Source organism: Lepeophtheirus salmonis, chromosome W (assembly GCF_016086655.4).
Source record: "Lepeophtheirus salmonis chromosome W, UVic_Lsal_1.4, whole genome shotgun sequence".
NCBI classification, from domain to species: domain Eukaryota; kingdom Metazoa; phylum Arthropoda; class Copepoda; order Siphonostomatoida; family Caligidae; genus Lepeophtheirus; species Lepeophtheirus salmonis.
In genome coordinates, this window is record NC_092585.1 from 6131 (window position 1) to 20721 (window position 14591).

At 31.7% G+C, this 14591-nt stretch overlaps 1 protein-coding gene and 3 long non-coding RNA genes across 10 annotated transcripts in view; 2 read left to right on the forward strand and 2 right to left on the reverse strand.

Annotated features, from left to right (window-relative positions):
• Nucleotides 1-267: 267 nt before the first annotated feature.
• LOC139907389 (uncharacterized) overlaps nt 268-14591 on the reverse strand; it is a 53895-nt gene continuing 39571 nt past the window's right edge. Inside the window, exon 2 of the long non-coding RNA XR_011783959.1 lies at nt 268-755. This is a non-coding gene — a long non-coding RNA (uncharacterized lncRNA). The remainder of the gene's footprint in view (nt 756-14591) is intronic.
• On the forward strand, nt 749-3871 carry LOC121131424 (uncharacterized). The gene is made up of 3 exons (XR_005869052.2): nt 749-929; nt 998-3383; nt 3519-3871. It is a non-coding gene; the product is annotated as an uncharacterized lncRNA (long non-coding RNA).
• On the reverse strand, nt 2223-7623 carry LOC139907388 (uncharacterized). 7 transcript variants are annotated; one of them, XR_011783957.1, is made up of 6 exons: nt 5935-7333; nt 5224-5817; nt 4810-5173; nt 4466-4735; nt 3497-3634; nt 2223-3438 (listed from the first exon to the last, which is right to left on the reverse strand). It is a non-coding gene; the product is annotated as an uncharacterized lncRNA (long non-coding RNA). The 7 variants fall into 7 exon arrangements; XR_011783955.1 differs by having other exon boundaries at nt 3497-3655; XR_011783953.1 differs by having other exon boundaries at nt 3497-4735; nt 5935-7339.
• Nucleotides 9284-11992, forward strand: LOC121131425 (uncharacterized). Its single transcript, XM_040726868.2, has 2 exons — nt 9284-10188; nt 11501-11992. The coding sequence occupies exons 1-2, from the start codon at nt 9649-9651 to the stop codon at nt 11618-11620; spliced, it is 660 nt and encodes a 219-aa protein (XP_040582802.1). The 5' UTR covers nt 9284-9648; the 3' UTR covers nt 11621-11992.

Sequence of the window (14591 nt, forward strand, 5' to 3'; positions counted from 1 at the left end):
GCATTTTTTTTTTACACAAATAAAGATTAATTAGAATTAATTATTCGACAAAAGAAAAAAATGTTTGTAGGTATCTATATAGTTAAACTATGAGATCATAGGTTTACATTGCCACATCTCTATTGCCCTATTTACCTTATGCCTTTTTAAATTTTTATTGGATAAACTCTGCCCTTTTGACCGATTGCAACACTTTTGTACGTCACTCGCCTACTTATAGTAGGATGTTGTCGATCTCTGTCCTGTTTATTCACGAAACCTCTATCCTTTTTCGTACGAATCTCTCAGCAGAGGAAGTGAGGTGAGAGAAGATAAGAGAAGAAAAATGTTGGAACTACGTGAGAAAACAAATTCATTCACAGTGATTTGGATGGATCTTTCGTACGAAGCATTCGGACGAATAGATTCTCATCGATTCATCCTTCCAATTTCCTAACAAATCACATTTTTCGATTCGGATATCCAATCCATGCTCCTTCAGATCCTCTCTTTGTTATGTATTTAATATGTCCTTTCTGGTTTTTATCTTCTTGTATATTCGTCTATGTATTATAACTTTATAAGTACTGAGTTTTACGTATTATAAATAGTGTCGTCTTTTGTAAATATATCAGAGTATAATTAGAATACACATGAGCGTATAAACAGTGTGTAGTTTCATTCCTCCACGTCCTTCTTCCTCTCATCTCTCCCGGTCATCCTGGATCTCTCCTATTATAAATAAGATTGTGTCTCTCCCTCGTCAAGACGCAACACTCTTCAACTTCATGTTCAAGGGATATCTGCTCTTTAGAACTCATTCGGTAAATCTCATCCCCTCTAATGGAAGGGTCGCTCAATGCGCAGATGCTCCTTGACTTGACGGAGAAGGCGGTGTTAAGGGAGTCATATCCGTGCCTCTGACTGACTCCGTCTCCGCAAGAAATAGAGTGAGATATCGATACAATGGATTTTTTCAATATTTGATCCTTTATGAACTGTTTGTTCTTCTTTCTAGATTTTTAATCTTAGTCCAGGGATAAAGTCAAGTCTCAAGCGGTGCTCCGCTTCAACTCATGTTATCCGTTAGGGAAATATCAACTGCTCTAGGCTCGTGATTCCTACGTGGGTAAGAAAACTCTTTGGTTTTGTTAGATTATGGGTAGTGATTTCATTAATTATTCTATCAAACGACTTTATATTTGGGGATCCATCCCATGTATTTATGAGAAACGTTCGTTTGCAAAGAGTAATTCACTTATTCGTCTCTTTGCCTACGTTTTCCTGTTTCTTTGGAAAGAGTTTTGTCATGCTCCTATCCTCGGTTAGATGGTAATGTCAAAGAAGTTCAACCCTCGGAATCTGTCTCTTTACCGATCAAGGACTGAATTACGAATAAAATGGAAGAGCGGATATCGTTTTGGATCAAAATCTTTCAAGAGAATATGAATATATTTCATTCATGAATTACTCTTAGATACGTAGTGACGAATTATCAACTTAAATAGAGTTGTTTATATGACAGTAATTTCGAAGAGGTTTAAAGAATGTTACTAAACATTTCTTCCTACGATAGTCAAAATAATTTTATCGAGGAATACTTATTTCATAGCTAAATAAAGGCAACGACAACAGACACCAACATCTATCAAGAATTTATCTTCATACAATTTATAGATATATAGATACTATTTTTATCAGATACCTCTGAACTCTTGTGTAAAGGAAGAGACTATCGATGTTTTGATCATTTATTTTTAATTTCTAAGCAATTTTGAATTTCTTAATCTTGATTCATACTTCTTATCAATTTTACGATTATATATTTTTTCATAGAATGGGAATATTTTATATATATATGGTGATATCCAGATGTTCCTTTTAAATTTATTTTTGTATATTGAAATTAAATTTATTTATTTAACCTATATTTTTTTCGTTAAGTTAGAATTATAATTATTTATTTTACAATCCATGGTTTCTGGTTAATTACAAATTAGTTTATTTAAGTTTATTCGATCACTTGTTTGGGTATTTAATATTAACAAAGATCGGTCTCATTGTTATTTTTGATTTCCACAATATGCATAAATTTTATAATTTAGGAAGATGAAGTCCATCAAGAAAGTGATAATGAGGTTTTCAACAGTTCAGCAAATATTTGATTTCAAAAGACTATTTTTGAACCTAAGATTGAGTGACAAATAAGATTTAAATAATAACAATCCTTTAATATATATATATATTTATTAGGTATAATTGACTTTTACTGGGGTTATTTATTTATCATCCAAAAATTACAACAATTACAGGTACAACAATAAATTATGTTATGATTTAAATATCTAGGAAAATATAAAATAGTTCAATTTTTGTTACTTGCACATGATAAATTATTGTTCTAATCAAGATTTTTTATACATAGATATATGTAGTTCCAAAATTCTGTTGATTTCCATCTCTCCATCCTCTTCAACTAAATGAGAAACCAGAAAATTCAATTTCATATGTTCGGATATCAAATTTAATTTGATTCTTAGCATCCACTTTGCTCAAAGTCAAAGTCTTAATGATTTTTTTAATACTGTACAACTCAAACCAAAGGTGGAGACTTTGACATAATACTGTACAACTCAAACCAAAGGTGGAGACTTTGACACGATTCTCTATTTTCTAGACTTGTGACATGACTTGATCACACAATAAAAACTCAAATCTTGACTTGGACTCAAAAGTTAAGACTCATGACTCGAAACTCATGTCAATTATTCCACTGGTATAACTTCAGGTACTTTTGTAAAGTATATTTTATTTTCTCTGGGCTCGATGAAAATATTCATTCACTTAGATTGGTGAACTAAGACTTGAGACTCGACTCGGAATTGCAGTATAAGGACTTTTGTCCACCATTGCCTGACATAGATCTTTATTTAATTTTCTATCCACTCTTTGATTTTTTCTCAAACAGAACATCATATTTAATTTTCTATCCAGTCTTTGATTTTGTAAGCCAATCAGGTGATAGGGCAAAGAAATAGTCTTTTCCCCCATTACATATCTGCCCTATCGCCTTAAAGAACTCGGCCTCTTCCTTAAAAACTCCACGAAAAACGATACGGGCAATAGGTAAGAGTCCATAGGGCAATGATAGTTCTACTTTGCCCGATGCTCTACCAAAAATTGACCTAATTACACCGAATGGGATTGACTTAGTCGCGTCAAATTTTAAGACAACAAGCCTTTATATTTATGTTATTGTTTGTATCTATTTAAAGGTTACACTTTCAAACAACTATTTAATGACAGCTCGACACTCGATTTTGTCCATTTTCACAAAACACTACCATCAACTCACTCAACGACTGTTACATACCAACTGAGCGTACAAATTGGCTGAAACTTTGGTGAGTAACTGTCAACAGATGCAAGATTGATGCGACTAGCTTTTGTTTAAAAGTGCTACAATTTTCATGTTATTAGTATATTTATTGTCTAATTTTATGATTTTGACATTTACTTTATTATTAATAATTATTTAGATCTCATCGGTAGAGATATATCTATCCTGTGCACAATTGTATATAGGAACTTCCACATGAAGAAAAGGGTGATTATCTTTTTGATTAAACTCCACGTCTCGTTTGTGTTTTGCAACCTAAAGTTATGACATATTTAACTGGATTCCGATGTCAGAACAAGAAAATATTATTTGGATCAATCTATTATTTCAATATTTGTAATTTATTGTTATTATTATTTATATGATTCTAATTGTTTAATTTTGTATATTTAACATAAATGTAGGATGGTATATTTTTTAGTATGTAAATAATATTTAATTAAAGCTTTCTTTTTTAAACCTGGAACTTCAAATATATTTCGAAATACTCTACTTTGTCGTTTCATTAGCTATTATTCTGAGAATAAGGTTCATCATGAATTACAATTTCATGGAGTGTGACGTTTTCAAATCTACTGTAACGGATAAAAAACGTCTAAGTCAATTATACGTAGTATCTCTTCATTAAACATTTTGCTAATAAATACTTTCGTTATACCCTCAAAAATCATAATAAAGCAGGCAGATGATAATCACTTCACTTCTCCTTGCACGCGTTTTTCTCTACAGAATTATCAACTTTACCTATAATAAGAGTTGCGACAATAGACTTGAGCGCCACATTGCGTCAACCTTATGTAACTACAATTGAGGCCTTAAACAACTTCAATGAATTACATTGAAAGTAGAGAAAACCTAATAAAATCATTATTAAATGATAACATTATTTTTTTTTAAACATAATTCATTTTACTTTAAAAAACTAATTCAAATTACATAACATTACGAGATAAGATTAGACTACTTTTTCTGTTATACATATTCTCAATAAATATGAAAACTAACATTTACAGAAAATATTTGCTTGCAATTATAAATGACCAAAAATATAAAATAAATAAAGGTGTTATTGCAATAAGAAATTACCTTTTTCATTAAATATTTATTCTTATGGACTTCCAATTTCAATTAGATTCGAGAATTATTTTATACAATATTTTTAAATTTCTGATTTATCTGGTCTGAGTTGGAATTATTTATGAGGGAATTTTTCAGATAAACCTATTTCTCTTCGCATTTAGGGACCCTAGTATCTCTTTGATAATTTTTTTTCTTCAGCTCAACAATCTTCTCCTTTCGAACTTCTAGTTGAATTTGAAGAGAGTAATTCATGTCTTTTAAATTTTTGCAAAAGCTCTATAATAGATGTAATAAAATAATCATTATCAATAGAATAATATATCATGTAGTCAAGAAATATCTAATCCTACCTTGATATTTTTTAATATGAATATATTCCTCAGAATGTGCTGGAAAACTTGCATCAGATTTTGTACCCAAAGAAAATTCCATTATATCTTCCAATCGAGAGGGGATGATCAGCACTATGTAGATGATCTTGGCAATATGATTCCATTTTATTTGGCCCTAAGTATAGAAAAACGATTATATTTAAAATTTTAAGTAATAAGAAATCCTATTTTGATGTTGTTCTAGATCAAAATGATCCTCCTCAATAGTTGATAAATTTTCTAGAGAGAGAAGAGAGCCTTTGTAATTATCTGCTGCAGTCTTCCAAATGAGGATCAGCACTATATGATAGACCATGGGAATCTAATTTCATGTTGCCTAGCTCTAATAACCCAAAAAAGTATTACAAATACAATTTTTTTATGTTCATTTACCTTCTCCTTCCTCATCTGATTTTCTAAAATTCCGTGTTTCTCTTTGCACAATAGGCTTCACGTGGCTGAATAGGGTAGGAATAGCCCCAAAACAAAGCTTTCTTATCCGTTTGGAGTGGTCTAACCTTTGGAATTGGCTTCTTTCGAAGTACTTTGAGCACAACCGAGAATGAGTGAAAGGTTTGGCCCTCTTCATTTCTTTGATATACTCTTTATCATTTGGAAAGGAAAAAAGTGTGGCATCTTTGTCTCCAGATTTGCTCGAGCATTTAACAGCGCTACACCAAGGCATTTCTATCCCAATTTTGGGATTTCAGGTCTATTTATTGGAAAAATTACTTTGTACTTTTATTACAGTTAATAAGATTTGAATAAGGCCAAAAATTTATTTGAGTTGATGGTCAGCTGACGTCATACGGGTTGCTTGGTGTCGTAACTTTTCTTATAGGGCTACGGTCACGCAGTTATGTTTATTGTATCACGCAACCTTTCATCCAACAAAAACATTAAAAAAGGCCCAAAATCATCTGGCTGTAGCCTACCAACCGCTATTTATATCTTATATACTCACAGACTATCACTGTCATATAATTTCTTCACCATTTTTAAAATAAATTACATAATTTTAAAATCTACATAGTATTTAATTTAATACTGTATTATAATATTGCTTTGCAATTCTGTTGTGGATTACAACTAATTTGCACGCACCTGGGTAAGAAGATTTAGTTGATATAATATCCAGAGTTGTCGCCAACCGCCCACGGTATCAAGGAACAAGAGATTGGAATGATTACGTTAGATATATCATGAGGATCGCAGTTACACTTTATTACAGGTTATATCAGAACGAAGGAAGACAAGAAAGTCATCACTCATAATAATAAAAAGGGCAAAAGAATATATAGTCACGTGCACATGCACAGGTAATACTCATAATACATTACAAATTCTTAATTAAAAAGAGTAGTTATAATTAGAAATTATATTATTTCTATGAAGAAATAGCCAAAATTTCTTCATAAAAATAATAAAATGGCCAATGTATATATTATATAAACGAAGAGGGATCAACAAAAAATTGTATTCCTGTTCTTTTGTGTATGTATGAAAAAGGATAAATTATGAAATAGCAATGACGTATCAAGGGAGAAGAGGGAATCGACAGATGACAACAAAATACAAGGGTATTTATGTGTTAGCGAGATAACGCCGTGCGGTACGTACTAAAATAAATGAGTGACGTCATAGAAAAGTGTCATCTTCAGAAAATATTATGAGTCATAATCCAACTAAGAAGTTAGTACACGAAACTAAAACTCTATAAAGGAATCGTGTGTATGAAATTATTCAGGTCTTAGGAAGAGCCGAGCAATTTGTAGATTTAAAAAAACATTTGACAACAATAGTGTGGCTTTAATTTGCATATAGGTTTATACCACAATATCCACTCTATTATCTCCATCATTAACATGTCTTAGTCTGAAGTGTAGAATAATGGAGGCTATGTCTCCTCCTCTGATGAAGAAGAGGGTAAAGTCGAAAATGAGGGATTTCGCAAGGATGATGAGCCCGAGTATAAGCCTCGCAACGTCAGTCCCTCCTCTTCTTTTTCTATCCAGTCTTTTCTTTTCTCCTCTTTTTCTCTCTATCTTTCATTTTTACTCTAATGGCTTTGTCCAAAATGGCACCTTGGAATCTCACAAATTGGATTCACGCATAATTCACATTGATTATAGGATGATAATCATTTATCATCTTGGGTACCGCGGCATTTTATGCTTACAACTTCTCACTATTTTATTTCAGCACTTTTTTGGATTTCGGATTATGAGTGATTGTATTTGAATAAAGGTCAAAATTAGATCTTGAAATTCGCAGATAACAGATTTCTATTTATTATATTCAAGGATTAAGATCTTTCGACTAGCGGAATAGTTTTTTGTTTCATAATTAAAAAGTGAAATTAGAAGTAAGGGAGAAAGGGACTGTTCGACTGCCTCTTCTACTCCTTGTTTGTTGTTTCCACACTACAATTAAACCTGAGACTTGTATTAATGCACATATCTATCCTATTAAATTACTGTATGGCGTTCTCCTCTTCATTCACACTACTTATTGAAGGGGATATTATTTTATATATATCTACGCTTACACTCAATATCTGTAGAGAAGCAACGTCGATCATTGTAACGGTGAATGTTACTGATTTGTCATTCCTTATTTTCTTTGATAGTCTTATAATTATAAGAAGTCAGCAATTGTATGTAGTTTGATAGTTTAATTACACTTAACTTTTTAAACACGACATAAAAACGAACCTTAATTCATCATTATTAGACAAAAATATAAAGACTTAACAGTCCATTACGTGTATTAAAATAATTATTAAGTCTGCTCCATGTCAACGCAAGCCGTCATTGCAACCTAATCCTTATAATTCATTTATGATGAATTACATAAGGGTTCATATACATATTTTAAAGGCATCTAAGGAGAGGAACGTCTCCATGTAGGAGTAATTAATTATAAAAGCAATTATTGAATAAATGTAGTTGTTCTGATCAAGTTTCTCACTCACATGATTTGAGTCTCCTTTCTCTCTTGCCAAAAAAGTAGTCTGTGCGAGAACCATTACCGGTTTTTTTTTGGGTTTTTTTGTACATATTTAGCAAGCTCATATTTTAGAAATAACACAGAGGAGGAATCTATTATGTACATTTTTTGGTTTTCAGATTGAAACAATGACGTCATTCCATACAAAACTTTCCTTCAGTTATTGGGTTAGCACCACACAAAATAAATATCTTGTGATTATGGATAAGTATGAGGAAATATTTCTTTTTTGCACTTAAAAAAATTGCAAAATATATTGGTCATATATATGTATACATATGTATATATATATATATATTGAATAATATATAATTAATTAATATATGGAATATATCTTAAATATATCTTTGTCAAAATGACAAAATGTAGCTTTAATTAAATACGAGCACATGTACACCCAAACTTGTTTGGTTTTTATAAATTTGTGACTCATTTTGAGGACTTAAAAGGCCCCAATATTAGAAGCAAGATACTGAGTTGTTTTGTTTTTTTAAATCTTCTACGCTTTTTTTTCCATGTTGAATAATGGAATACTTTTCCAATATGAGATATTTTTATATCCAATACCCTCCCTGGGATTATCCGGATCAACAAAGGGGTGGTCATTAGATAATTTTAATAATTGTCCACTCTTATGTTCTTTATTGAATATATTTTTTGGTCCATTTGTAAAAAAAAATAAGGCTGAAAAACAATAATATATGGTTTTTTGAAAGGCTTATTGTACATATTATTTGACCAGATTACTTCAGACGAAGTCAAGTATTTACTTACCAAATTTATCAGGCTGATCGGTTTGCCCGTTAGCTAGTTTACCCCTAAAAACTAAACTGTGATGCATAAATATGTTAACGGTTTTTATTGATTTTAGGGACTATTATACTATTCCATGCCTCATTTAATCAGGGGGTGGGGAATCAATAGAACTGTGCCTCTGTTACAGTACATATTATATAATACATATATATTGAGACAATAATAATATTTTTAAATATTTGGTAGTTAAGGTAATTACTAATTAAGTATGTAATTGTACTATTATTCGTATCGTGAATTATGATGATGATATAACCAGCTCTGAATCAAATCGAGTCTCAGGAAGACGTTGTCACTCCTCCAACACTGGTTCTAAACGTGAGTCTAAGAGAGGAAGAAGACAACAAGTACGGCGGCATTCATCAAGCTCTGACACTGATGATGATCCAGATGAACTCACTGATACGGAATCCGATATTTTGAAAAACAAATTAGAAGAAGAAAATAAATTGGATAAATTGAATGATAATCAAGAGTTGTCTAAAGAGGAAATCGAACTCTCCGAGATACGAGATATGACGATTGAGGAAAAGGAAAAAAGTAGCAAAAAGGAATCCAGCCTTGAAGATGAGAATAAAAAGAAAGTTCAAGAAGTTGCTGTAGCTCCAAATAAGCAACAGCAGACATTATCATTGTAACAGAAGTGAAAGTAACTGAAGAAGTCAATTCAAATATATTTAAGCAAAAACAACTTTCGACTTCTTCCTCCGATGAAGCTATTGATCTTGCTATTCCTTCCTCTCAAATCAATAAGTCCCCTTTTTCATCATCATCCAACGAACCTATCCTTGAGGCAGCGCCATCGCCACTGCCCTCTATGGAGAAGCTGTTTCCTCTTCAGATGACGACAAAATTGAGTCACTTATTCATCAAAAAAAGTCAGTGGTTTCTTCATCTGATGATGAATAAGAAATCAATGCGCCAGCCTCTCCTAGAAAGTTATCTGAAGACGAGCCAAGCGTTCATAACAACATATCAGATGAGGAGATTCATATGAAGGAGTCTTCCTCTGATGAAGACTTTGATTACTTGAATGAGAAAGACGTCATGAAACCCCCGTTGACTATTTCTGAGGATTCAATCAAATCCTCCATGCCTTCATCATCTACAGTCCTGGAGGAAGAACAACAACAAATAAAACATAATTCTGCTCCCGTTATTAATGAGAAAATCCTTCGTGCGGTAACTTCAAAACGCAATGTAACCTCTCCCAAGCCGCCCACATCTCCTAAACCTAGTCGCATTCCCCGAGTCAACAATAACAATAGCGACATTACAAAGATTTATACAGAGGCATTAAGTAATGGCACTGAAAACAATAATAAAAATTCAAAAGTTGCTGCTGTTGTGAACAGATCTAAACCCTATCGAGACATTACAGAGATTTACAAAAATACCATTCTGGCCAAAGAAGCCACACCTCCACAAAGTCTTAGGAACAAACCAACTAAAGCTATTACTTCTCTTTACACTGATAAAATTGACAAACCCATCTCCCCATACCCTTCAGAAAAGTTAAAATGTCCTAAAAAGGTAATGTGATTTCGTCAAAGTTTTAGTAGTTAAATAACTCCTGACTCGAGCGCTGTAGAATTCCCGATGGCTCTTAATGTAGTACTACTCTGTATTTTTTATAAATATACATATTTATCCACAACTATTTTGAACATTTTGCTTTAATGTTCACTCATAGTACCTCAGTCTATAAAATGCTTCTTTATGCTCTTTGGCTTTACTTTCTTTTTCTACTAAGCTTCTTAGGTAATCATTTAAGTATATGTTACTATACGTTAACGAAGCATTTGATCTTATTATATATTCTAAGACTTCTCCTTTTCTTTTTTTCTTCTTCTTATTCTTCTAATACTTCCTTTAGAACATGTATCTATCTATGGCAATGTTAACATGCAGACTCAGCCCAGATTTGTGGTCATATTTTTTTGTATTTTAGTCTGTCTCAATGGACTTAACTTTAGTCTAATCAAATAACTAATGGTCCTTGAATCCTGTCAAATAAGAGTTAATTGTACATAAAGTACATTTAACACAAAATCAAGCGAGGATAATTATTCTTAGTACTCATATATTTATCTTACATATTCTATTAATAAAATTTTCTTATTAATTCCTCGAGAACACAGCAAATTGCACAAAAATTCATCATCTTTTTTTTTCTCAAAATACCATGATGGGTGACTTTATATGAAAGGCCTAATCCGAGTCTCATATATCAAAGAAAGGCTCTAAACCAGGGGTATGCAACCTTTGAGACATGGAGTGCCAACGTCAACATTTCTAATCAATGAGTGTGCCACTATCAACAATAATGGTAAAAAACACACAAACTTCGGGAATATGTTCTAATTTGCGTGTTCCAGTGAATATGCCTCCGCGTGCCAGCAGTGGCACGCATGCCATAGGTTGCCGAACACTGCTCTTAACCAATGTTTCCCAAGCTTAATTATTTTCTGGGGAATCCTTGTTTCTAATAATTTTATGTTATTTTTAGTCAATTGAAAACGTTTTTCGCGGAATCCCATGAGGTCTATTATGGAACCCTCAGGTCTCTTAAGCCTGTGATTCCCAAACTTTATTATTTTCTGTGGAACCCTAGATTTCTAATAATCTTAAACGTTTTAACAGTAAGCAGAAAATGTTTCTTTCACTGAAACCTTTAAGATTCGGCGTTATCATATAAAAAGTTACTAATCACTTTTGAGAAAAGTTACTATCTTTTTCTGTGTTTGAATCCTAAACCTGAAAATTGGAGGGAATTAATCTACTCACTTTTCTAAGGAACTGTAGCCAAATTAGTTTTAAAATAATCAACCTTTTATTTCAACAGATTTTTCAAAACAGCACTTTTTGCGTTTTCTTATACCTCCATTATCGACATGTTCCCGGCTCCAAATCAAAAAACCGTATTTATGGATTCACTCTTGGGGTAATGAAAGGAATAGTTTAGGCCGGTCAGACCGGTTTTTGAAACTGGGGTAAAAGAAAATAACCAAAATGAAATTTACTAATATAAAAGAACCACAACACTGCCGGACCTTCCCTGGTGTCCGATTGAAAATCCGTCCTGAAAATCCAGAGAAGACTCAGTTAAAATACAGTATTCCACTAACATTTGAACAGGTCTATAATACTTATTTTGCTAAACTACCTCTCCGATTACTTCTTCTTTTCGTAAATTCAAAATTAAAAAAAACTTTGGATCTAAATAACATTTGTAATTTTCAAGCTAATATAACTAAACTTGCTCAACATGTAGACCTATACGTATGCTATCTATACCTCGAAATATATTAATCTACAAAGTCAGACACAAAAGTTATACTCGTTTGATTTTTTTTACCAAAATTTCAATGATTAACGTTATTTATAACAAATCACAGAAGCAATCATTACCTTAAATCTGATTATCTACAACTTTTATTTATAACTTTAGTAGTTTAGATGTATAGAAAATAATAAATCTATGAATTTGAAAGTAAGCATAAAACTCCTTTAACAAAATCGTTATGATTTTCTTTTCTTATTTCAAAAAGGTAAAAAATGTTCAGATCCGATAAGTACAACCGGACGAATTGACTAACAAAAATTTTCTGAAATCTGGTTATTTAATGCAAAATTACTCTAAATTACTAAGTTTATTTTTAAAAGCTGTAGACAATCAGATTTAAGGTAATTATTGCTTTTGTGATTTGTCTCCAAAAATCATTGTTATGATATAGAAAGTTACTAATCACTCATTGTCAAGTGTTATTAGTTTATTAAATTTTCAAAATTTAATAAACATGAATAACTCCGGCACTAGAATGAAAAACGGCCCTTTTAAGATATTACTATTTTATACAGAAAGATGCAGAATTTACTTGGCTAGATATTATATTAATTAAGTGAAGCCATTCAAGCCTTTCTATAAAAGATAAAGAGACCTTTTCGTAAAGGTAAAAAAATTGGGGGGTTCCGGAATAACTCCAGTTCCAATTACTAGATCGGCACAAAGGGCACCAATTTGAATTGCTCCCATGACGGGAGATCAGAAGAAGTCAATCTGAGCTCTCCAACTTATCTAGTGCCGGAGTTATTGGTGTTTAACTTATTATTATACATTTAACTACTTAATGTTGTGTTAGTCAAATTGCCCGGTTCTAATTATCTTATCCGAACGATTTTTACCTTTTTGAAAGGAGAAAAGAAAATCAAATCGATTTATTAAAAGAAGTTTTATTTTAACTTTCAAATTCAGGTTTTTTTCTGGCCATCTAAATTACTATAGTTATTTTGAAAAGTTGTAAACAATCAGATTTAAGGTAATTATTATTACTGTGATTTGTCTCTAAAACCATTAGTAAAATTGCTATGTTATAAATTATAATAATCATTGAAAATTTGGTCAATATTGAAACAAGTATTTTGTGTTTGTCATTTTTATAAATTAATATATTTCAAGGTATAGATAACATGGTTTCGGCCTACATGTGGAGCAAGTTTGTTTGTATTAGCTTAAAAATTACAAATGTTATTTAGTTCCAAAGTTTTTTCAAAAAATTTAATTTAGGACAAGAGGTAGTAATCTGAGGAAGTAGTTTAGGAAATAAGTATTATATACGTGTTCAAATAAGGGTAGAAAATGTTTTAAGATTTGAAAAAATATTAATATTTGAATGATTTATATGGTTTTCAGTTTTTTTCAAATTTTGTGTTCGATTTTGTTGGTCAAATCGTCTGGTTCTAATTATATGATCCGAACTTTTTTTACCTTTTTAAAATTCGTAAAAAAATCATCACGATTTAGTTAAAAAAGTTTTATTCTAACTTTCAAATTCAGGGGTTTATTTCGGACGAAACTGTACCTCTATTTATTTTCAGTTCCACCGAACCGATCCGTAAGATTTTTACATTTTTGAACTCAAGGGCTGCATTGAACAACTTTGTAATTGATAGTCTTATTGCTAAAGTTGATATTAAAGATTTTAATTTTTCAAAATGTAAGAATTTAGAAAATAAATAATTAATGTTATAATTCAACTCTAAAGTTTCATCCCTATGCAAATATATTTACAAAAAAAGAGAAAAAGTTGAATGGTTGCTAAAATCCGGATCTAATTTAGTATATTATAATCAATGCATGACAAATTATTGCGTAGCAGTAATTTTATCTCTAGTACATTACAATGTAAATTTATGGGACCGGAATATTACCGGGACAACAAGCAGAATTGGCCGTGAAAATCCGCCCATCGAGAGCTGAGATATTCCGGGTTAAATGTTTTATGTTATGAGCTCATGCAACAAAAGTTTAGTAATTTAAGAGATAAATAAACTTTTCAAAAAAAATGGATTTTTTTTTTCTTTCAAATATTGGCTTTTACCCCGAGCGTCAAGAAAACTGAATTTTGGTGCCAGGTTCTTGGAATCATTTTTTATATCTTAAAAGTTAATAATCATGAAATCTGTGGGCCTAGGCGGAAATTTTAACACAAGGCCTTCGATTTAGTGGATCTTCAAAATGCAAAACCCGATTTTTGATATCGGTCCGGAAAATCTTTAAACCTTCAAAAAGCAGGGAACGATAGTAACTTTCACCGAAACCTATAGGTTCCATGGACTATTGCTCTATTGGTCCTTATTTATTTGGTCCAATTCAGACCAGTTTTTGGAACTGGTCCCTAGGACTGTCAGTACTAAAACTGATTAAACAAAGTAGAAATTAAGTTGAGTCACGTCATCAAGGACCGAATTTTATAAGTTGTTTAGGATTGAACTGGAAGGGACTGCAGTATTTAGTCCTAAATAAGGACGGACACATAACAGCGTGGAACTAATAACTCTTGATATATCCACCAATCCCAGAAATTTGAATTAAAGCTCCTTTATACCTCCATCTAACAACACTCCTGAAGATCTTGCCAACTTCTAACTTCTTT

Bases quoted from the DNA above. Each gene is read 5' to 3' on its own strand.
- LOC121131425 (XM_040726868.2), top strand. From the start codon at position 9,649: ATGAAGGAGTCTTCCTCTGATGAAGACTTTGATTACTTGAATGAGAAA. The intron at 10,189-11,500 runs GTAATGTGATTT...TTATTTCAACAG, and splicing joins AGTTAAAATGTCCTAAAAAG to ATTTTTCAAAACAGCACTTT.